Raw genomic sequence first — 24,355 nt, 5'->3', positions numbered from 1 at the left:
AGTGATTTAGACTGGAATTACACAGGTGGTAGCAACATACCACAAATTCCTTGGGTTTGGTTGGTTCTCAAGTCATTCCCAGGGAACCTATTTTTAGACCTGCAACTGCATTTTTCCATGGTACTCCATGACCCTTCCTCCCACCCCAGTGCTGGGCAGAGCAGGAAAAGGCTGAAGCCAGAGACCAGCCCTCAAACAACCAAGACCTGAGCAAGGGGCACACCTACTTTGCAGTACAAGAGTCATGGGTCTCCACTGTGGTGTCTGGAAGCTGTTCTGAGAGAAAACAGCAGCACTGAGCCCTGGAGCACACACTTCTGCCCAGAGCACCAGGACTCAGGGTTTCTGATCTCCAAAACATAATGCAACAGGTGGTGACAGAGGCAGGACACCCCAGTGAAGGCACACAGCACCTGAACCTCACCCCTTCTTTAGAAAAGGCATTAATGAACAAATACTGGTGTTTGTGTAGCTGCATCCAATAGCTGCCACAGTGAGTTCTTGGTTCATATCCATACTTGTCCTTTCCCTAACTTCAAACTACTCCATACTCAGTATCTACTCCCTACTCTACTCCATACTCAGCCTACTCCATATTCTACTTCCTTACAATCTCTCCAGGATCCTATTTGCAGACTGACACTTGCTGTTAGAGAAGTAGTCATAAACGTTCTACTTTTTGCTCACCACAACCTCAAAATGCTTTTCTCCAAATTAGTAATATTTGTTGCTGTTCTAGCAAGTGTAGATTCACTGAATCTCATGGTTTTATTATTATTTTCAAGGTGATTTAGAAGTTTCTGGAGTCTGGTGAATGTACTTTTATTAAAAAGAGCAGATCTTTAATTTTTTACAGGTGAGAAACTTTAACCTGGTGTCAGAAGAGCCTCCTGAAAATGAGTTGTTTCATGCTCAATCCAGCAACTAGTGTTCCAGTAAATACAACTTCTCAATGCTCTGCCATCTCTTAAGTTCTCCCTCCCTTGTTTAAATTACGTTGTCTTTTGCTTCGCACTCTAGATTTTGCAAATCCCTTTTCAAGACCTGAAAAAAATCTCTACTTATAAATAACCACAGAAGAGGGGGAAAACATTGTAGTGTAAAATACTCTTAAAAGGAAAACAAAAAGCCCAATGGTTATATCTCATGTATCTTGTACTAGAACTAAATGTTTATAAAGAGGGATTTTTTTTCCTCCCTGGCAACAGCTATATAAATAATAAATACACTGCTAGAGAAAATATGTGACATACAAGACATGCGCTCAACACTGAAGAAACATTTGGATACAGCACAGTGAGGAACCTGCAGAACAATCTAACACCATAAAAATTCTGAACTTTCAGCTTGCTGTCAGTGCTCAAATCTCTCAAAGTAAAACTCGGGTGAGTTTTCCTCTGAGATCTGATCAGATGGCGCTTACAAGCTCCATTAACTGATTAGTTAATAACAGGAATGAAAAACATCTCACAGGTTAACAGAGGTTATCAGGCAGCAACACAGAAATGAGGACACAAAGCCTTTCCCCTCCTCCTGCTTCCTGCAACCCCACAGTTCAGGTTTTGGCTCAGAGATGCTTAGATTCTTATTTTGCTTTTTTTTTTTTTTTTTTTTTTGGTTATTCTAAGTACCCTGGTGCTAATGCAGAGGACCTGGTGTGATGTCTGTGTTTGGGACAGTAAGGAATTCGGTGTGCCTGGCTCTTGGTGTCCAGGCTGGGCATCAAAACCTCTCCAGACTGACAGGTTCACTGCCAGATCTTGCTGCCTTCAGTTTCTGCGCAACAGCTCCCTGTCTCACTGATCTTCACAGAGATTAAAGCTCTGCTTTCACAATCACCAATGCCACATTTGGGCAATTCCTGATCTCACAGAAAACACATCTAGCCCAGGTAGGGTGTGAACACACAGCCCTGCTTCTGCTGAATCAGAGCAAGAGTGTGACCACCAGAGGGAAAACAATAGCTGCTCTGGCTTAATACCTGCCAGGAGGAGTCTGTCATGCTGACAATTTCAAATAGCTGTGGATTAGCAGCCTGAGATTACACCTGATCTGTCCTGCAAATCCTATGGCTCCAGCATTTTGACCAAGCATCACTAACTCTACAGCTGGACTTGTTCTCAAAAAGCACCCTCAAATAAGTCCAAAAACGTCACCTTTTGATCTTAACTGACTTCCATGGGAAATACTTATCCAGTATAAAACTAAAACCAACAACCACATGTGTAATTCAAGCTTAACTCATGCTCCAACCCACCTGTTGAATTCAGTTTTTCATGCAAATGTACCAAAGTCAGCAAAGACATGACCAGCACTAGGTTCCTTGTAGCTGTTTCCAGAAGAGGGGAAGTGCATCCCCGTTACTAAACCCTTAGCTCTGAGCTTTCTGAAGGATTAATTTCCCCTCTGATCCCCCTCAGCATCCCCCTGCAGCACCCCAGTCGGACAGCACAGACTTTGGCAGGTGGAGAGGCCAGACAGAGCCCTGCCCAGCTTAACAGCATCACACCAGATGGAAAATGTCTGGATTTACAGACAGAGGAAGAGCTTAATAGAAATACTCTCACAATGAGGTGAGACTTCCCTGACTTTAGGAGCTTCAAGATGTAATATTTTTTATACATAGAATGCTACACAATATCCATCCCATCTTCATTACATCCCATCACACATCACACTAGCAGTGTAATGGAACTGCTTATATCTAACCCAGAAAGGAATGTGACAGGTAAGTCTATCTCTGTCAAGCGTCTGTACCATCTCCCTCTCTCTCACATACAGTTGTTTAGGATTAAGGTTTAACAGCCTTCTTTCTGGACCAAGGAACCACAGAATCCGTTCTCTTCATCTCCTGCCAGACACAGCACTCCAGTCATCATCCCCTCAAACTGCAGTTGGGAACCCACTCTGTAAAACACCAAATGCTTTCCAATGGGCGTGGAGTCCAGCAGCACCAAAAACTCCGGGATGCAGAGCAGCACACACGTGCTGGTGTCGTGGCAGCTGCCTGTTTAAAAGCCATGAAAGGAGAAATGGGGCCTGAATCTTCAAGTGTTTCAGTTTCAAGGTTTAATCCATCAAGCGCTTAGGAGAATGGCCGTGCTACTGCAAGCAGTACAGACGCCTCTGCGAGGCTGGGACAGCTGCAGGGTGTTTAAAACGCTCCACCCAGTGGTAGAAAGCTACACCTGCCTGTAGGAGCAAATCCTGCATAGTTTTACAAGGCCAATAAACCCCACACATGCTTTCTTTCCCCACACGTTTCAAAAAAAAGAAAGAAATCAACATTTTTATTATACTGCATAATAGAGACTATTCACATAAAGAATACAACTGAGCCTAAAAAGGTAAAAAAAAAAAAAAAAAGAATTCACATGGTACACTCAAAGTGTGTGATTATCCCTCTAAAATCTAACACATTTCTTATCTCCTTATTTCTTATGTCTTTCCAGGACGCTTAAATTCTCCTAATCCCAACTGCTCTCAGCAGAGATGCCTTAATTTCCCAGAGGCAGAAACACAGTTCTACCATTGTTAAATCCAGGAAATCAGAGAACATAGTTGGGAATTAGTACAAGGATCAGGTATTACTGTTGTTATTCTGTAATAAATGATAGCTTTGGACTGAGCAAAGACCAGCTCAGTCCAAAGCCTAAAGGCTCGGCACCCCTATGTATTCTGGAAGATTGGCTCAGGAGTCAAATATCAATGCTCGTGCTTATCTTTAATAATAATTCTGTAAGAAAAAGCCAGTATTTTGAATCCCTGCCCCTAGCAGTGGGGTCGGAAGTAGATGTTCTTTGATGTCCCTTCCAACCAAAACCGTTCTGTGATTCTGTGATTCTACATTCTGAAGCACAGCAAACTCTGTTTGTGCAGGGCCCTGCACAGGGCCTGGTTTTGCCCTTCTGGGAATGCCATGCTCTAGGCAAGTGAAATCAGGAACTAGAGAAGAGGAATGCAGAGTGATTGTCAATGGTCTCAACCACTCAACAGTTTAATTGGTACAAAGTAGGGTTAGACGGGATATTGGGAAGGAACTGCTGTCTGTGAGGGTGGAGAGGCTCTGGCACAGGGTGCCCAGAGTAGCTGTGGCTGCCCCTGGATCCCTGGCAGTGTCCAAGGCCACATTGGAACAATCTTGTCTAGTGGAAGGTGTCCCTGCCCATGGCAGGGGGTGGGACAGTCTCCAAGGTCCCTTCTAACCCAAACCATTCCATGATTCCATGAACACATCGTCTGAGCTGGCTGACCTCAGCTGGGTGTTGTGGAAGAAGCTACAGGCGTTAGAACTGCACTACCTGAAGTCCCAGTAACTTAACGGGAAAGGACTTTTCACTGCTTCCCTTAGCGTGACAAAGCCCCTCATCAGAGGCCCTTACAGGAAATGAACAGGATAAAAACAGAACGATATGGGAATAAGCAGTTGGCTCACACTGCAAAGAAAGGTTACTGGCAGGAGGATGTACAATCATCTGTGCTGATAACACGTTTGTCAAAGTATCTGGAAGTTGTAGCTTATACATAAAAAGTTCTCTGGAAAATGAGGTGGACATCGCAATGGATTTTGCAGAAAACACATAATTATTAAGGATGACCAAATACAGGTCTCATGGCTAGAATTACACACAAATCTCAAAAATTTGAGTGATAAAAAGGGAAGACGAAACATTATGTGCAAAATAAAGTGCATGAAGGGGATTTACTGTAAACACACAGTGATGAGCTCAGAAAGAACTGTTATTACATGGAGATGAGATCCTGGAAAAACTTCATCTGGTTCTCTGAAAATAGAATTCAGTGATCATCCACAGTCAAGAACTGCCCACAGATTCCTTCATGAGGGCAAGAGGAGGGGTTGCACCCATCCATGATCTCTGTGACCAGTGACCGGACCTGAGGGAACGACGTGAAGTTCTGTAAGGGCAGGTTTGGGTTGGAGATCAGGGAAAGGCTCTTTCCCCAGAGGGTGCTGGGCACTGCCCAGGCTCCCCAGGGAACGGGCACGGCCCCGAGGCTGCCAGAGCTGCAGGAGCGTTTGGACAGCGCTGCCAGGGATGCCCAGGGTGGGATTGCTGGGGTGTGTGTGCAGGGCCAGGAGTTGGACTCTGTGATCCTTGTGGGTCCCTTTCAGCTAAGATTATTCCATGCTTCTATGATTCTAAGAAGGAAGAGGGAATTAGTTACTGGTTATTACAGAAGGCACTACTGGTTATTAAAGAAAAAAAATCCTCCTGCAAAGCATGTGGTAAAATCAATGTGGCAACCGTATTTTGAGCAATGAAATCCCAGTAATCCTAATTTACTAAGATATGACTAGAAAAACAGATCCTGTATTAGATGAACATCTGTTTTGCTGCCCTACAGCAGGTGGGTTGGTTGGAGTTTTTTTTAATCCATATAAACAGTGCAAAATATCTCTACAGTTGTTAGAGACACTGCACCCATGAAAACCCCTGGGAAGGTGATCACCATACTTCAATTGTTATCCACCAGCTGTAGCAACACTTGCCTTGACCTGAATTTCCTGCTAAACTAGGCAGACACGTTTGAGTAACTGCCTGGCTTTCACAATCATCTCATGCCAGCAGAGTGGCAAGAAGCTGTTGTAGATAAGGAATATTTTGACAGTGGACAGAGGATGAGAAAGAGTAAAGGCTGAAGTCTCTGCTCCTGTTCCAGTGCTAGGGAGAGGCGTGTGCTGTGCCTGACAGGGCTCTCTCCAGCGAGTACCTGATGCAGACACGCACATCAGAGCAAGCTGCAAGCTGCTCACAGCAGCCTAAAGGACTCCGGTGAGCACAAAGCCCTCATCTCACCCCGATGTCATGTCGGTTCTGTCCAATGATTCAGAATTCAAACTCCACTGCCTCTGAGAGGCCAGGCAGCTTCCTCAGAGCTGTGCCTCCCAAACTGGCCAAGAACACCCCCACAGCAACAGACCCAAGAAATATGGGTGATGCTATCAGAGGAAGTTAAGGGATGAGATGCTGAATGCATGCAGTCACCATGTGGCAACACAGCCAGATGCAGCCACACCCCTTCTTGGAGGGCTGGCAGATTTGCTGGAGTTCTCTAGAAACTACCTAATAAGCACCAGTTACTCCTCAACCAGGAAAAACACTCTCTCCAAAACCCAACACTGGTTTCCCAAAAGTAACAATTCTCACAGTGATTTACTTTTACAATAAACTAACAAACAGAACACCAAGCCCTTTTGCTTTTTGTGCTGTATTTATTATTCTTTTGGGAGGCACAATGTAAGTTTCAGCTTCTGTTCATTTTCTTTTCCCTTGCAGAACAGCAGGGTACAGGTTAATAGCCACCAATCTACAATCAATATATACTTCAGAAAGTCTGTGATTACATTTTCACATTTCCTGATAATAAAAGAGGCACTAGTGCCAGACAGTGTCAGTAGCTGAAATAAGTTTAAACAATACTTGCTTAAAAAGCTGCACTGGCTGCTATTTTAAGGCAGGTTTGGTGAAAGTTTGACAGGCAATTTCCTCAGGAAATGAAAATAATTTTGCCTACAGAAATACATTGATTGAAAAGAGGCTTTTACAAAATACTTCATCAGTGTGAAATTATATTGATGCTGCACTTCCTTTGGTTAGAAAGACATCAATGAATCTTTTTGTTCAGAATTCTGACTTCTCAGCTGTTCCTTTACCTTGCAGGAAAGGCACGCAGCGATGCTCTGTTGCCAGAGGAGGCAGGATTCTCAGGGAATCAGCAGTTCAGGCCAGGCTGCAGTGCCCAGGATCCATCAGGCTGTGTTCTCGATGACCACAGCAATGCCTTGCCCGCCGCCGATGCACGCTGACCCAACCGCGTACTTCCCACCACGGCGCCTGCTCAGGAACAGCAACAGGGAAGACTGGTTACCTGCATGAAACCACAGCAGCTCTTGTCCAGACTTTATGAAAGGAAAACAGCTATCAGCTGGGTGTTACTGAAGATGACGTTTCCAAATGTGTATGTTGTTCTTTTTCTGGCAAAATACCATGAAGTCTCAACTGATGTTGAAATATTTCTGAACAATGACTTTAGAGCTCATCTGCTTCCACCCCCTGCCACAGGCAGGAACCTCTTCCACTAGACCCCACCTGAACTTTTCTAAAGTAGTTTTTAAACTACCTGAACACTGCTGTGGTAGTTTTTAAAAACTAAGTTTCCTACAGCCACACTCCAAGAAACTGTTTTCTGGAAGGGGCAAATGACCTGTGAGGCTTCATGGCTGAGCACTAAGACATGGTTGCAAGTAGAAGCAGAGACACAGTGATCTCTACCCTGAGGGGGAAAAAAACCAGGAAAATTCAGATTTAAATGGTGCTAAGCATATTAAGCAAGCCAAAAGAGCCACAATTTCTGAAAATGGACTAAAGGAGAGAGAAGATTATAACAAATGCATTTAAAGTATCCCTTTCCAGTAGCTAAAGGGGACCGGAGAGGGACTTGGGACAAGGGCCTGGAGGGACAACACAAGGGAGAATGGCCTTCCACTTCCAGAGGGAGGGTTAGATGGGATATTTGGAAGGAATACTTGGCTGTGAGGGAGACCCTGGGAAGGCCCTGGCACAGGCTGCCCAGAGAAGTTCTGACTGCCCCATCCCTGGCAGTGTCCAAAGCCAGGCTGGATGGGGTTTGGAGCAACCTGGGATAGTGGAAGGTGTCCCTGCCCATGGCAGGGGTGGAACAAGATGGTCTTTAGAGGTCCCTTCCAACCTGGACCACTCTAGGACTCTATGATTCTATGAAATGCACCGTGTTAAGAAGAGAACAGACTTTGCTCAAAAGACACTTCAAAAAAAAGGAAACCTTTTGTAGGCTTGGGTCAGATCTAGATGAACTAAAGAATGCTGTAATGACAAGAGGATGGAGTGTGAGGCAAGTGCAGGACCTGCACTGCAGCACAAAGGGGGCAGATTCATACAGAAAGCGGCACACTGCAGTGAGGAGAGTTTTAAGCCGGTTGACTGGAAGAGTTTAGTCACATGGTATCCATGCTCAAAGTGTCTGCAGGCATAAATCCATCAGCAATGCACCCACCCTGAGCAGCTCCTGTCTGTGTGCATACCTCAACTCATGCACCAGGTGAGCTGTGATCCGTGACCCCGAGGCCCCCAGAGGGTGGCCGATGGCAATGGCACCTCCATTGACGTTGGTCTTCTCAGGGTCAAGGCCCAACACTTTCTCCACAGCCAGATACTGAGGTGCAAATGCCTCGTTTACCTAAAGCACCAGAGAAAAGACAGAACTTTTATATCAGCTTTCAGCAGTACGTGTGCAAACAAGATAAAATGAGGTGAACTGCTCCTCCAGGTCCTTTTCAGAAAAATATTAAGCACTGCGTTTATAGAAGCATGCTCAGCCAACACACAACTGTCAATCCAACCCAACTAAATTAAAATACTAAGCAAGCAGGAGGTGTATTTTATAAAAAAACGGTACAGTATGTTCTGAGGCAGCATGCCCATGAAGAGCCTGCTGCCCTGACAGAAAAAGACCCTGCTCACAAGTATGACTAATTGAAAACATGAGCAGTCCAGCCAACGGAGTAAAACGTCATGTCACATGTGGATATTTCTGTTTCGTGGAATGCGATCACACCATTTCCAGTTTCCAAGTGCCTGAGATTTCTGTAGTGACTGCGCAGCAGAAACTGGAGAGACAGAGGTCAGGCAGGCTCCTGACAGGCAGGAACACCTACAGGTATGAGTGGAATCGTTCTGCTGAAAGGATCAGGGGTAAAACCACCGCTGCTGTAAAAACTTCTCACCTCTACCAAATCCATATCCTTCAGGGTTAGTCCTGCTTTCTTCAAAACCTCTGTGATTGCAGGTACAGGGCCTGTTTGAAAATCGTATGCACAATTAATTAAATAAAAAAAATTAATACATGAAGTCTTAGAAACTTGTTTTACATAGGATAAATTCGGAAAGCCTCATGAGATCCCCTCTCATGAGCCTCTGTGCAGCCAACAAATTCTGGATATGCCACTCACCTGCTTTATCAGGTGGTAAGAGAACTCCTAAATCTCAAAACTACTTGGTTCCCTTGTCAACATCCATCCAGGGAAAGCTAAGTGTCACTACAGCTGCACACAGAGCTTTCAAGTCAAGAGAAGTGACAGTCTCCAGGGAAATAAAACAACTTCACAATGGTTTTGAGGTATTCTCTCTCCCAGTACTCTTGGTTCCACTTACTCTTTCCTCACAATTTGCAGCCTCTAGGTAAACAAAAATTTACAAACAGGCTGCTCTAGAGTTTGCTGGTCACGTGCTTAGTTATGGGTATTGTTTTGGTGTTCTTAAAATACCGAAAAATCTTCTAGTAAACAGCCTAACATTTAATTAATTTATTCCAAACAGTCAGACTCAGGTCTTGGACAACTGAAGAAAGCAAGATTTTGGGTTTCAGACTATTAAGAGTTTGGCAACAAAACTGTCCTCTGGAAGAAAGCTGCCTTCTATAACCAAATATAATCTACTAAGGGAAATTAATCCAAACACAGCTACCTAAGGAAATACACACTCAAAGAGTTTTGAAAGGGTTAACTAGGTATGTGCTTGTAGGAGAAAAATACTGAGATGTTAGGTGGTGGCTGATCATTCAATTCTAGAACACGAACAATCCTAAATGGTATCACACCGCCAAAAAATGGTGTTGAAAACACAGAGCTCAAAGAATAAAAACACAAAAATAAGTAAATTACCAAAGAGACAGGAAAATTAAAAGAAGAAAGGGCCCAGTTCAGAGCTCAGTGGAGTATCAGGGAGCCCCAAGCAGCTTAACACTAGACTCTAACTGCATCTCATTAGGGAAGGATTTTAGTATGCCTGTTACGAATGAGAGTAATGGGAGGGTCTCATGTGGACAATACAAAGACCCCTAATGACAGCCAAGTAAACATTTTCCCTTTTCTCTCTTCTTTCAAATAATGAATTCTCTCACTGAACACTGTGAGACAGGACTCCCTATCAGTATGTGAGAGGACAGTGGCTCAGACTGAGCTCCTGTTTGTCAGATCTGCTGCTGTCACATCAATGAATCTCATCTGGTCTCTTCAAGCTGCTGGGGACAAGCTGTGGTGTGAAGGAGTTTGGATATTAAGTGTTCCTCCATATGATTTATGAAGTTTTTAAACAAGCTAGAAGAGTTGCCTGACCTAGAGAGAATGGGCTGGTTTAGGAAACACAATGCCAGCACAAAGACTAGCGAAAGAAACCCTCCCTCCACGTTTGCTTTGAAGGCTGTGTCCGTCAGACAGTCTGACCAGGAAAACAAATCTGACAATGCCTCATTTGCATTTCTACTGACACACAGAAATAGCCAACAACAGCTCCTCTGAACAGAACGACAGAGTGGAAAAGCAATGCTGGGATACAATGCTGTCTGCAAACTAAAGCAAAGGGAAAAATCCTGGGGTGTCTGGATTGGCTTTGAGGGATTGTTTGCACTAAGAGATACTTGATGAGGAAGCAGAAAATACGGGACTAAAGCAACCAAGAAAGGATTTGGTTTACCAAGTAATACCTGAACAGATGCATATCGTGGGATCCAAGACACTTGAGCCACTGAGTAACTGCTGAAAGGTGTTCACATAGCCACTACTCTATCAGCAAGAGGTGAGGAAGGCAACTCATAGCTGCTCACATAAATGCCTCATAAAATGCCTGACATTTTATCATGGGATTTAGAGCTTACAGGAAACCAAAGTGAATTTTAGGAGAAAATGGTTTAAAAGAAAAGTCCGAGTGTTTGTTTTCTTTACTAAAAGAGAGAGTAAAGAAAGGGAAGAAAGAAGAGGCTGGGGGACTACGCTCAGTGCCGTTACTATGGGTCAGACACTGCACACACACTTCCAGCCAAACTGAGGAGCAGATCTGTCCCTCTGCACAACAGGGATGGACTGACACAGTGGGATGGACAGTAGGATACACAAACACCTTCAGAGCCACCAGCCTGAGCACACTGCAGCACCCTTTTCTTTCCTTTAGAATGCCCATGACAAGAACATTTTCATGCTGCCTGATGCTGTAAAATTATGTGCTTCACTGCAACTTACCAATGCCCATGATGGAAGGGTCACAGCCAGCTGAGTGATACGCTACTACTCTTGCCAGAGGAGTAAGACTGTGCTTTTTAAGTGCTGATTCACTGGCAATGATGACTGCACCAGCTCCATCACACACACCCTGGCAGTAAGAGAGAGAAGCATTCTTAGTGAGAAAATACAAAGAAACAAAAAAATCCTCACACTCTTTAAACTAAACTCCCAAAAAAGGGCTTGAGTCTAAGATACTGTAATTAACATTTAACAATGTTTATTCAAAACAACAAAAGACAATCTTTCGCTATTCTGAGGATGCAGAAAGAAAGTTAAATACAGATAAATGTTTAATGAATTCCAATGTGTTAGAAAAGAAAAATGAGTCTTCCCTGCATTGGAAATATGATTCTGCACACTTGCAAGAACACTATTACTAATGGATAATGTATGTGCTATTAATAATAAAAGATACTTTACAGACACCCACACTTACTGTGGCTATGAACTATTTTAGGCATGAATTCAGACTTCTATGATCACAGCACTCCATCTGGCCCAAAGAACTTTAACCAATTAATTAAGATAATGACGGTTAAGAGGAACAGTCCATAATGACATGCTGCTAAGCACTGAATTCTACTCTGAATAAGAGCAGAATGTGGTTTGGGAGAAAGGAGACAGTAGCTGTGGCACAAAGATGAGCAGCAGCAGTATGGCCACTGACAAAATGCAGGTTTAAAGCAAATGTTCAGTAACCATTGCCCCCCAAAAGAAAGGAGAGTGGCCACACAGCCACTACAGCCACCAACTGCACAACTCAAGGCTGATGAAGAAGTGTCAATGCCTCACTGCAAGATCAGTGGCAATCCACAGAACCAAATTTTAGGACTTAGGAGCTCACTGAAGGATCCCCTGGCATCCCAGGGTTTGAAGAGTCAGCCAGAGGCACTCACCTGAAGAATTAGAAGTCATTTTCGCCAGAGACACCACTGACAGCCAAGTTGGTGAGAGATAAAAACAGTGGCAATAACTCTGGAGAACCACAGAGGGGACACCTGCGCAACCCAAGGGTCTGACGTACTCACCGAAGCATTCCCAGCCGTGACTGTTCCATCCTTTTTAAAGACACACGGGAGTTTTGCCAGTTGTTCCATAGTAGTCTGGGGTTTTGGGTGCTCGTCCTTTTCCATGCTTTCTTTACCCTTTTTTGTCTTCACTTCAATTGGTGCCATCTCAGCTTTAAAGTAGCCAGCATCATTAGCTGCAACCACAAAAAGGAAAATAAAAGGACTCAATAAAAACATCAAGATGATTGCTCATCTTGACCAACAGTCATATTTTCATGTGCACACAACATTTTAACCAAAAGTCCAGGGACAGCAGTACTTACGCTTTATGTTTTTTAAATAAATTGGTTTGGGTTTTATTGCTGGGGTTTTCTTGGTTTTTTTGATTTTTCAATAAATTGGGCAAAAACCATACAAGTACACTTTCACACTTCTCCAAAGAAAGTCTCACATATTGAAATTTTATTTCAGGTTTAAACAGCTGAACCCTTTTCGGTTTGGGATTTTTGGCTTTTTTTTATAAACCACTAGGTTTATTTTTAGTACGTATTCCCTTTTACTGCTGTTTTATTTTACAGCTCTGTCATTTCTCAGATGGTCAAGATGTAAATCTCACTCAGGAAAGTGGAAAAAACCTCTTGAGCCACATTGTTTCTGTTGACAAGATACTGTATATTCATCAAAATCCTATTCAAGGTGCTCCTCTAAGGGGTCTCACTGTCAAGCCAGATCTCGGAATGGGATTCAGCTGCCTAAACAACCTGAGACAATTCAAGACATTGTAGGTATCTAAGATGCCCAAAAAAGCATCTGGCCATATCACCTAATATAACATTAGACAGAGGTTTAAAACTAAGACACTGAAATTGTCCGATCTGATGTTGTTTAGCTACCTCTGGGCTTCTCAATAAATTCCTCAAAACCTTTTTCTTTCCTGATTACACACAGGGCTCTCTCTTTACTGTGGGATAAGACGATCTGGTCCTAAAGGCAGAAATAAAAACAGCAAGGTAAAATCCTAGAAAACAAGAAAGTTTCTAGCAAAGGCTCCAGGAATGGCAGGAGCTAGGTAACAAGAGGAACAAGCAGGAAAGGCAATAAACGATGAAAAAAGGTTACAAAAAGCACTTCTACACCCATTGGAAAAAAACCAAAATCTTCCTGCAGGAGTGCATCTGTTAAAATGCACCATCATTAGAATCTAAAACCATGCTTAGATCTTTCCTTCTTATGTTCACCTTTGGCTTGCCACTATGTTGAGTGCCACGATGGCCACTGCACATTCTACTGGTTTTTGGCATAAACTTTACAGTAACTGAATCACAGAAACCCAGGATGGTTTGGGTTGGAAGGGACATGAAAGACCATCTTGTTTCAATCCCCCCAGCCATGGGCAGGGAGACCTTCCACTATCCCAGGTTCCCCCAAGCTCCATCCAACCTGGCCTTGGACACTGCCAGGGATCCAGGGGCAGCCACAGCTGCTCTGGGCACCCTGGGCCAGGGCCTGCCCACCCTCACAGACAGCAATTCCTTCCCAATATCCCATCCAGCCCTGCCCTCTGGCACTGGGAAGCCATTCCCTGGCTCCTGTCCCTCCATGCCTTGTCCCCAGTCCCTCTGCAGCTCTCCTGGAGCCCCTTTAGGCCCTGCCAGGGGCTCTGAGCTCTCCCTGGAGCCTTCTCTTGTGCAGCTGAACAGCCCCAGCTGTCCCAGGCTGGCTGCAGAGCAGAGGGGCTCCAGCCCTGGAGCATCTCGGTGGCCTCCTCTGGACTGGCTGCAGCAGCTCCAGGTCCTTCTTATGATGGAGGCCCCAGAGCTGAACACCTCTGAATTAAGGCTGTGGGCATGTAAACCACGCAGAGAACAGTTTAAAACACAGCTCCTAAACAAACATTCCCTCTTCAGATCCCATGTGCTCCAGCTGCTCAAGCGTTCAAGAACAACGTTCAAACTGCAAAAGAAAGAAAAAGGATTTAGATTAATTACAGCACAGGCTGGCACACAAGAAGCATGTGGTCACTGTGGAAGACTGTTCTGCCATGCAGTGGAAAGAAAGGAGGGCAGTCAGGCATGCCTGGGACAATGCTGCATCCCACCAACGGGGCACCAACAAATGACATTCACCAACATGAATCCTGCTCAGGCAGGAGGTGACCCGTGACTGGCCAATGGTGTTTGCTGCCTCATGCTATGGAATGTCCCTGAGGAAAGCACAGGAAAGCAGTGCAAAGGGGCTCCCACTTAACCTGCTGAGGGGTACAACACCTGACTCAGTATACTTTCAAAGTCAAACCCCCTAAGAGTGGGTTATTTCTACCATGGGGCCAACGAAGTCACGAATTACAGTATGCGTACAGAAGGACAAATTACACCAAGAGCCAGAGAAAACCTGAGAACACTTTGAATCAATGCTAAAAACTGACGAGACTTGAAACTGGTGTCACATAAACACTTCCACTCCTCGATTTACTCACCAGCTTTGCACCTCTGCTGCGTTTTGAGTGCATATCGGTCACAGTCCTCTCGGGAGATGCTGTATTTTGTAGCCAGGTTTTCAGCTGTCACTGCCATAGGTATTTTAACATGTGTATCTGTTAGGGCTTCCCACAACGTGTCCTCCAACTGCGTGGAACATCAGAAGAAGAAAATTAGAAAGCACAGCAATACTGTATCTATTACTGACAGCTTCTAACTGTTCAGCAGCCTCCTGGAAACTAAAGTCTCTTTGTAAAATTAATTCAGGTTACCCACAGATAATTTATTGATTTATTAGAACGAACACCCTGAAAAACAGTGTGCAGGTTCTTGTGCGCTATTCTAGTTAATCTCCATTCTGCTCTAGTGTGATTCTTTCCACTCACACGTGGCCCCAAGAGCCTTGGGAAGAGCCCTAAAAAAAAGATTTTTTGTATTTCAGCATATTTCACTTCTGTATGAATTATTTATTAGAGCCCTGTGAGCAAACACACCTGTCTGGTTGCCAAGAAGGACATGGGAGGCACTGTGAGAAGGCACAGCAGCCTACTGATTCTTTAGCTCTTTCTCTACTGTCAGGTAAAATCCCCTTACTAGAGCCAAGGTTTCTGTGGCTATAACATCTCAGGGAAGAAAATACCCAACTTTTCCTTCGCTCAACCTGATAAAGGCAAGCCTGGTCAGTTCAGATGGGTTTTGTTATCTCTGTCAGCAGCAAAGTTCTGCAAGATAAACCATTCATTTACCTGTCACTGTGTAATTCAGTTATCTTTATGGTAAGAACCCAGTAGCACCTACTTGGTGTATCAAGTACAACAACAACTTTGTGAAGGTGCTGTCTGTAGGACCTGAGGCTTAGGCACGGTGCCACACAAGAACAGAACCAAGCACAAATCATATTCACCATCTTCACAATGGAAATACAGCATGGGAAAAAAACCCAAAGGGCTCAAACACTGAAATATCCTAATTTTGCATTTGGTTGTCAGTTATGACCCACTGAGTAAATGGTGGCACATTATCCATTTATCCTGCTGCACATTTCCCACAGTATTCACTTAGGATTTATCTTCAGAAGAAAACGTAAAGGTAACTTACCTGTCAATGGATTTAACTTCAAGTTTCCACTTTCGAAACTGAGAGATGCTCACAGCTTGGAGGTATATGTGTTCTTTACCAGCCTGACTACCTACTGCCAGCATTACTAGCCTTGCCTTAACTGTGTGTGCCTGTATTTCACAGACATTTTGTTCCTAATACTTGCATGGGATGTACCAAGTGAACTAAATTTTGTGTTTAAGAGTTTACTGGTATGTTTAACACAGAACAGGAACTCAAATATGGTTTTGGAAAAGCTGGAAAACCGGCATGCTTAACAAAATTGCCTGTACCTACTGTTTTGATACTGTCTGAATATTAGATAAATGCTTTAAATTCCAATCGTTTTATTTGCAAGGATTTAGTGCCTACAGTCCTGATACGAAACATTGCTTTGCTCAGAGAACAAAAAAAGTACCAGACCTTGAGTTCTGCTCCTAATCTGGTTCCAAACCGAACCTTTTGAACCGCGTAAGGAGCCTGGCTCATGCTTTCAGCTCCACCACACAGAACAACTTCTGAGTCATTCAGGCAAATTTCCTGTTAACACAGAAAAACAAAACAGATCCAGGATTTAGCTTGCTGTTTGAGTAAGAAAATAAGAACTGTTTTTAAAAAAGAGGTTGTCACCTACAAAGCAGCAAACCCAGAATGAATCCAAACTCAGTCATGTGTGTGTATTTATGAAGGGTTTACCCTTCTGTTAAGGTTAGGGTCTGTCTCCTTCGTGCCTTGTTCTTTTTTCTTCCTTTCAGCAAAGAATGATTGTATCCACGAGGGAAGAAGAGAATATGGGTGTGCACACATGACAGAGCAGAGGAACAAAGACATTAGGCATCTGCATGATTGTGTGGTTTGGTTCACAAATGGTTGAACTTGGTGGTTTTGAGCTCCCACTATTCTCAAAAGGAATACAAATTAAACTTTAAAGCCTGAAGTAAGACCTTATGATTCGAAGAAAATGGGACATAATTTAAGAGACAAACGTTAGGTAGCTGCCAAAATAAGTATCCAAAACACATTAATTCATCAATGGCAAAGCACACAAAAGCTAAAAGCCCCAATTCTTAAATGCACTATCAGAGTGTTCAAAAATAGTGCTTCCTTAAAACGATTCACTGAGTTGGACTGTTGAGGTTATTTACAAACGAATGAAGGAAAATTAAATTACCCCAGAGCAGCTGTGGCTGCCCCTGGATCCCTGGCAGTGTCCAAGGCCAGGCTGGATGGGGCTTGGAGCAGCCTGGGACAGTGGAAGGTGTCCCTGCCCATGGTAGCAGGGTGGGAATGGACGAGCTTTAAGGCTCCTTCCAACCCAAGCAGCTCCATGATTCTGTGATCTTTGATTGAGATTTCTAGCTAATAACTCGTGTGTAGCAATATGTGCTGAGATGCTTCCTATAGTTACTAAAAACTCCATGAACGTCTAAGCAGCGCTGGCTGCATGGATGAAATGCCATCTTTGAAAAGGACCTCACCACCACATTTTCAGTAAAAGTCGTCACATTCTCCAGCAGGTTTTTTCAGTGTGGACAAGTGAGTGTATGGCCTTTGCAAAAAGCACTAGGAAAAACAGCCAGGTGGATATTATTGCAAAATGTAACATTAGCTCTACATTTTTGACTTTTTTTCTTCTAGAGGGTCAGACCTAAAATAACTATTCAGCCAAGCAAAACCAAAAAAATCCCACAAAACAATCTGCTTGTTCAAGTATTCATAAAGGCAATGTGTGAGCAAATGAAATACAAATTCCTGTACTCCTACTCAATGGCTTGGCCAACTGCTCAAAGAGAAGTTGATTCTCTTCTATTTTAAAAGAAGTGACACCATAAATTACCAAACCCATGAGAGGTTTGGATCTTTGAACAAAAGCACACTTAAAAAGCACAGGTTGCTGCTTACACAGCTAGCCAGGTGAGAACATAAACAATGATCAAGAGATGAAAGACTTCTCAAGTCCAGTAATTACAGTCCAAACAAACAGGATTGTGGGATGCAACTACTGCACAGCTGATCTGTATTTCACCAGCTAGCATTTGTTGCATTCCTCATATTAAACTAGAAAAATCACTACAATACTTGGATTTTAAAAACCAGCCGCACAATGGGGCACTGTGGTGGCTGAACTCCTGCAAAAAACCGTGCTGTACAATAGAAATCTCTACCAAAAATCCATGTCAAGACTCATCCCAAACACAAAGGACATGTTTCTACAAGTTAACAGCCTGATAAAAGCTACAACTAACACAGAAATACAGCTTTGTACCTGGCAGCCATTGGCAATGGACTGGAAGCCAGAGCCACAGAGTCTGTTGATGGTGAGGGCTGGGACGGACACGGGAACTCCCACACGCAAGCCAACATGTCTTGCAATGTAGATCGCGTCTGAGGAGCTCTGCAGGCAGAACAGGCAAGAGGTTTTGTCATGCTCTCATTGATTTGGAAAGCAAAAAAGTCTTGATGAAAAGTCAGAATGGTGTCATTGCATCCCTGACAGAAGACAAGTGTATGTTCAGCAGAAATCCCCCCACTCACAAGAAGCACTTTGACTCAGCTCAAGAAGACACAGGATCTGAAAGTGTCACTGTCTTTATGTGCATTTTAAAGAAAGTGTAAAGTCAGCAACTTAATGTTCTCCCTTATTTTCAAAACAGCACTCACACAGCAGGCTGACACAAGGGCAGATCCTGGCCAGCGAGCTGCAATTATTTTAAGGTAAATTAATATTGCTCAGACTAATAGGGGAAGGCCTCCCAAAACCAGAGAGAACACTTACGCTCTTGGGGAACATGCCCCAAACTAAAATGTATAAGAAAGACAAAGTTCTGTGCACAGTGCTACAATACTAATGCAAGTTCAGAAAAAAAATTAAAATTAATCAAGCCACTTCTGCTAAAGAAGGGGAGTTTGAAATAGTCATACATTCATAGTTAATTAAACTTAATCAAACAGTATGAGTAAACCAGGATTTTAAAAAAAATCTACTGGGATGGGGAAATACAATGCAAAGGAATAGAAATGTACTTTCAAAATTAAAAGAAACTTTATCAGGAGATTGCTATTTTTTATATGAAAGCACTAAAAGAGAGTTGAATGCAGCAATTCTTTCCTAGGCCACAGACAGCTCTTACAAAATTAAAAAGCTGAATAAATGAAGATGAGATGGTAGCTGTAGGAGACAGAATAATTTAAAGCTACGCTTTTGGCTGAAAATCCAAAAAAGGAATACTGCCTGTTTCTTCACTTATTGTCTTAGTTAGTTGTTTCTTCCACATCCCTGAAACACACAGGGCAAAATAAAAGTCCCCACCCTTAATAATAATGGCGAAATCAGAACACAAAGGAAAAAAAGAAAGGCAGAAATGTTCTTTGCTGTCTTGCCTAGAACAAAGATCCTCATCTATATGTGTGGGTAGCTGCAGTTTTGCAACGCATACAACCTCCTCACAAGCTCTTTGGAAAAGACACGATTGTCCAAATGTCTCTGCCAATCAAGGCATGTATCCTTCCAGCTCAAAGGAAACTCATATTCACTCAAAAAAAATTCTATAGAAAACACAAGAGAAATGGACTCAAATCACAGGGTTGATAAGGAAAGGGATTTATACGACCCAGTGAAAAACCACTGATCGCTGAGTCACACAGCTCAAGCCATTAAAACAGGGGAAATGTACCTGGGATTACCAACTAACTAGTTAATTGATATCTACTTTTAGGAGGTCAGCTCGTCCTTGTTTAAATACCTCTGGCACTAAAAAAAGCAAGCTAAGCTTAAGTGCCACAAATCACGCAGGACACATCCCTCAAACACAAACAGGAAACACTACACTGCAAATTGCTACTCACCCCTTTCACTTCCACCTCTTTGGCTGCCAGCCAGAGGCAGCTATCTATAGGGCCACCCCGAGGGTGCCTGAAATAGCCCCCGAGCAGCAGATTTTCCAGGCTACCAACCTGCATGACGTTACCCACAACAACGCTGTCGATGATCTCGGGAGGGACCTTGCCCGCGGCCAGCGCAGCTCGAGCAGCATGTTCCGTCAGGTCGGTGGCCGAGAAATCCTTCAGCGATCCCCCGTAAGTCCCAAAGGGAGTGCGCTTGGCTGCAACGATGAACACACCTGCAACGGGGGCAGAGATGACCCACAGTGAACACACCTGCAACGGGGGCAGAAATTATCCACAGGCGCACCACCTCACACACAGGGGAGCCCCCGGTCAGCCTCCAGTGGGTGACATCCTAAAATCACACAAAACTTTGTAAGTATAGGCAACGTGAACACAGGAAGTTCAAGATGAATGATGTAATGGTGCTTTAGACAGGGGAGGAATGAGGAATTAACGGTCAGAAAGAAAAGCTGGGAAGATTGCAGAAACACCTTCTTCCCACAGGGAGGTCTGACAAAAAAGTAAGGTTGGATACAAATGTGGACTTGGAGGAGGCTGCCATATACATCAAACATTAGTGCTAGTGCACTAAAAGCATGCCAGTAACATCTAGGAAATCCTGTAGTAGACACCTATGAAAAAATCAGATGAGGAACAGTGCTTTTAGCAAAGAGGCCATTCCCTCATGCTAAAAAAAATCAGCACGTTTTTGGCTTATATTCTGAAACAGTTTTCACAAAAGAAAAAAAAAAAACAAAACCCAAACAATAAAGCAAAACAAATCCCCATTTTTGATATGCATTTCAACTTTGATTCCTTTAGCTTGAGAGAAAAAACACTCCCTAATCAAAAAATTCATGCTCCTGACAGAAATATATATGCCACCTAAACTGCTTTGGCATGAATCTTCCAGTTTCTGAGAAGAAAATCCAGTTTTCACTAGGAAGGAGACCATGTGCAACCACATGTGTACAAATGCACGGGCCAGGAGCAGTCCATACAAATTCCAGCTTGGAATGAACCAAAGCAAACATCTCCTGGCTGCCTGTCACGGTGCCTCTCTGCCCCCACGTGCAGAAAAACAAGTCGGAGGCAGGCTGTGAACTTTCCCCCAGTTGAACAATACCGCTCACAACTCCCGTTTCCACAGCTCCCATCAAACACCCAGCTATTTTAGGTAACACTGCAGGGACATATACAGATGTAAAAACGCAGGCAAATGAAAATGCCTGCTCGTGAAGCTGCTCATGAACACTGATTTCAGGTCATCTGACTCGTATTACTTGGCTCTCTTTTGTCAGAGAGAGGGTGCTCCTCCATGTCGCATGTATTTGAATCCCAGGCTGCATGACTGCTGGAAAAGGACATTCCAAGCTGGTCAAGGTCAAGGTTCCCCACTGACAAGGACTTGAGCACAGGGTAGGGATCTAAAATGTGCAGGGAGGATGCTCAGAGTCATATCACAGAATGGTTTGGGTAGGAAGGGACTTTAAGGATCATCCAGTGCCACCTCTGCCATGGGCAGGGACACCTTCCACTATCCCAGGTTGCTCCAAGCCCCGTCCAACCTGTCCTGGAACACTCCCAGGGATGAGGCAGCCACAGCTGCTCTGGGCAACCTGTGCCAGGGCCTCACCTCACAGCACAGAACTTCTTCCCAATGCCCAATCTAAATCTTCCCTCCTCAGCATATCTTTCCTGCAGCAAAACAGGCCTTGACATTCACATTCCTCACCCCTCTTCATGTCCACTGATTCCCTGCCTCCTCCGGATCGTGCCAACCCTAACTGATTACAAAGCTTTGCTGCAGACCAGCTCGGGGACCTGACCAAGCTACAAGAACTCCTTCTCCTCCCTTTTGGCCAGGTTGCCAGTTATCTACATTATTTGTTCAGTCACATCCACAGTGGCATTGCCTCATGAACAGTACAGGGGCGAGGATGGAACTTTGCCCTTAAAACATTCCTTTCACAACAACATCCCTCTCTCTCTTTCACAGAGACTGCTCACTGCTGCCCACTTCCCAACGGCACCACTGGGCCAATAAACCAGGGCAGGTCACACAACAGAGGCAGCTGAACACTAACCCAGACTCAGCAGAAAATGAAGGGCTCGTTTTCACTTGGATCAGTTCTGGGCCCGAGTTCACCTTCTGGCTGCTCAACAAAACAGCAACTCAAGACAGAGAGAAGGCTGGACTGAACCAGTAAGAGGAGAAGATGAAGGAGCAGCAGCACAACCTGTGTTATGCTGAATTAAACTGAACACAGACACTCCCTAAGGGTACCTAACTCCAGAGCCTGCCAAATTTTGCTTGATTGGAGAGGCACCTACAAATGCTACTCCCTCCACGGAATTTCAGGAGGGGCGACAAGGGGTGGCTGAAGTCCTGAGCAAAAAAGGACTCTTTGTCCTTTGACAACTCTTCCTAAGTTCCATTAATTAGTTCTGTCCTACATTACCATAGCAAGAGTCCAGAGTCTCTGCCATTTTCCAAGGTGATAAACACTGGATGAGAGCAGAACAATATCAAACACATAGAGATCTGAAAACTGTTGGGGCAAGAAAGCAAAGGTCACTCTGAATCCTTACCAAACACTATACTTGAGAAATCTTATAAACTGGTTTTGTTAACCCCTTGCTGCCAAACAGGAACTGAAACACTATTTAATCCTCCAACATATCTCAAATGCACTTGGTATGAAAATAATTCTTCATCAGATCCTGTTTTGAAACCCTAGAAAATCAGTAACATAAAAAAAGGAAATTTAGAAGCAAGAACAGTATATGAAAGTATTGTGGATTGAGATGAGAGAAAATTCTGCAGCAGGCACAGAAAACTAAGATGAAACAAGTATGGGCAAGGTGCTCTCTGTCCTACCCAGCTCGGCAGAACCATCAGAATTAATACAATGCTGACTACACAGGCTTTAGCACTGCAACCTCACACCATGACTGACATGTATGTTATTATTTAGGTGCAGTCTGTCAACTAGCGAAGTGCTGTCAAACAGATAAAAAGCCCTACTGCAATAAATTTTAATTTTGTTTGCATACAAGAGCAGGTCTTAAAGGGTGCGTTTACCTCATTTTTAAGAGTCACAGAATTTAAACCATGTAGAGCATAAATTAGTTCTTTGCACCAAACACTTCCAGGACCGGTTGCGACTTAAAGAGTTTATCCTGCACTGTCAGTGCTAACGCAGGCAGGGCCTGGAAGTGACAACAGAAACTTCCAGTCACCGACATTTCAGGTATCACTTACAGCCACTGCATGTAAACAGAGAATCACAGAATTACAGAATCTTCTGGCTTGGAAAAGACCTCTAAGACCATCGAGTCCAACCATTCCCCCAGCACTGCCAAGGCCACCACTGACCCATGTCCCCAGGTGCCACATCCACGCGGCTTTTAAATCCTTCCAGGGATGGGGATTCCACCACTGTCCTGGGCAGCTGCGCCAGGGCTGGACAACCCTTTCCATGAAGAAACTGCTCCTCATACACAATTCAAATTCCCAGTTACATGACAGACACGCACCCCTTGCCAGGCATTTGTTGCAGCACAACTGACTCGAGCACTGCAGGGAGCCGAACACTGAATTCCTACATAAAGCAGTGCTGAAAACAGAGGCTGTGACTGACACTCTCCGAGCCCCTCCCCAGCCTCTGAACCCCATTCTTACCCTCTGACCACATTCCCACTCTCTGAACCCCATTCCCACCCTCTCACCCCACGCAACCAGGTGTTTTTTGGAAGTTCCTAATTACTTCCAGCTGTCTGGCCGTGCTGGACCGTGGGGAGGGATAATGGCAAATCCCCCCCGGGAAGGACGGGAACGGCTCTCGGGGGCTCTACTTTGTAATTCCTGAGGGCCCCACGAGCTGCTCCGCGTTAGGGCCCCCTACAGCGTCCGAGCCGTGACCGCCCGCCCTCAGGGTCCCCCCGGAGCCCCTCAGGGAGCCAGGGATCCGCGGTGGGACGGGAACCTCACCCCTCAGCAGCGCCATGGCCGCTCCGCGCCCGCTCCGTGCCCCGGCCGAGTGCCGCGCCCTCCCGCCTGCCCCGCACATTCGCCACGCTGGGGCGGAGGGGACGGCCAGGCACGGCCGGGAGGCGCTTTGCTTAAAGTTATTATTCTACGAGTAATTTTTAGGGGAGTTTTAAAATTTATTTTAAATGTGGGGGAGGGGGTTGGGGTTTTGGTTATTTGGGGGGTTTTTTTGTGGTGTTGGTTTGGTTGGGTTTTTTTTAATTTTGCATCTGCTAGGTTCGATTTTTCCGTGCGGTTTTGGCGAATCGGCGGCAGGGGAAGCGGGGGCCGGGCGGCGATCTCTGAGGGAAGAGGCCGCCCCGCCGCCCGCCTCACAGTTAATTACAGTGTGCGACAGTTAATTACAGATAATCGTCGAATCGTTTCCGTTGGAAAGGACCTCCCAGATCATCGAGTCCAGCCTGTCACCCGATCCCCACCTTGTCAGCAGCCCAGAGCACAGAGTGCCGTGTCCAGGCGTTCCTTGGACACCGCCAGAGAGGGGGACTCCAGACGTCCCTGGGCAGTTCCAAGGCCTGACCACCTTTTCCGTGGGGAAATTCCTCCTCATGTCCAACCTGAACCTGCCCTGGCGCACCTGAAATCCATAAACCTCCTCGAGGGGGTTGTGGAGGGTCGCATCCCTGAACTCGTGCACAATCCATGGCTGACCCAGCGCTGCCCCTAATTCCAAGGTTTGGCTTCCCTGGACATGGATGGAGACGAGCAGGAG

The 24,355-nt window shown here is 44.7% G+C and overlaps 1 protein-coding gene across 1 annotated transcript; it reads right to left on the bottom strand.

Moving 5' to 3' along the window:
* Positions 1-6,215: 6,215 nt before the first annotated feature.
* ACAA2 (acetyl-CoA acyltransferase 2) lies at positions 6,216-23,673 on the bottom strand. Its single transcript, XM_048292344.1, has 10 exons — positions 23,584-23,673; positions 19,656-19,822; positions 17,968-18,096; positions 16,125-16,241; positions 14,603-14,750; positions 12,145-12,320; positions 11,075-11,204; positions 8,786-8,856; positions 8,084-8,238; positions 6,216-6,857 (listed from the first exon to the last, which is right to left on the bottom strand). The coding sequence occupies exons 1-10, from the start codon at positions 23,660-23,662 to the stop codon at positions 6,773-6,775; spliced, it is 1,257 nt and encodes a 418-aa protein (XP_048148301.1). The 5' UTR covers positions 23,663-23,673; the 3' UTR covers positions 6,216-6,772.
* Between the last annotated feature and the right edge of the window lie 682 nt (positions 23,674-24,355).

The sequence above is a fragment of the Corvus hawaiiensis genome, chromosome Z, assembly GCF_020740725.1.
Source record: "Corvus hawaiiensis isolate bCorHaw1 chromosome Z, bCorHaw1.pri.cur, whole genome shotgun sequence".
NCBI classification, from domain to species: Eukaryota; Metazoa; Chordata; class Aves; order Passeriformes; family Corvidae; genus Corvus; species Corvus hawaiiensis.
Note: the sequence above shows the minus strand (reverse complement) of the source record. Positions and strands in the feature narration are given on the sequence as shown.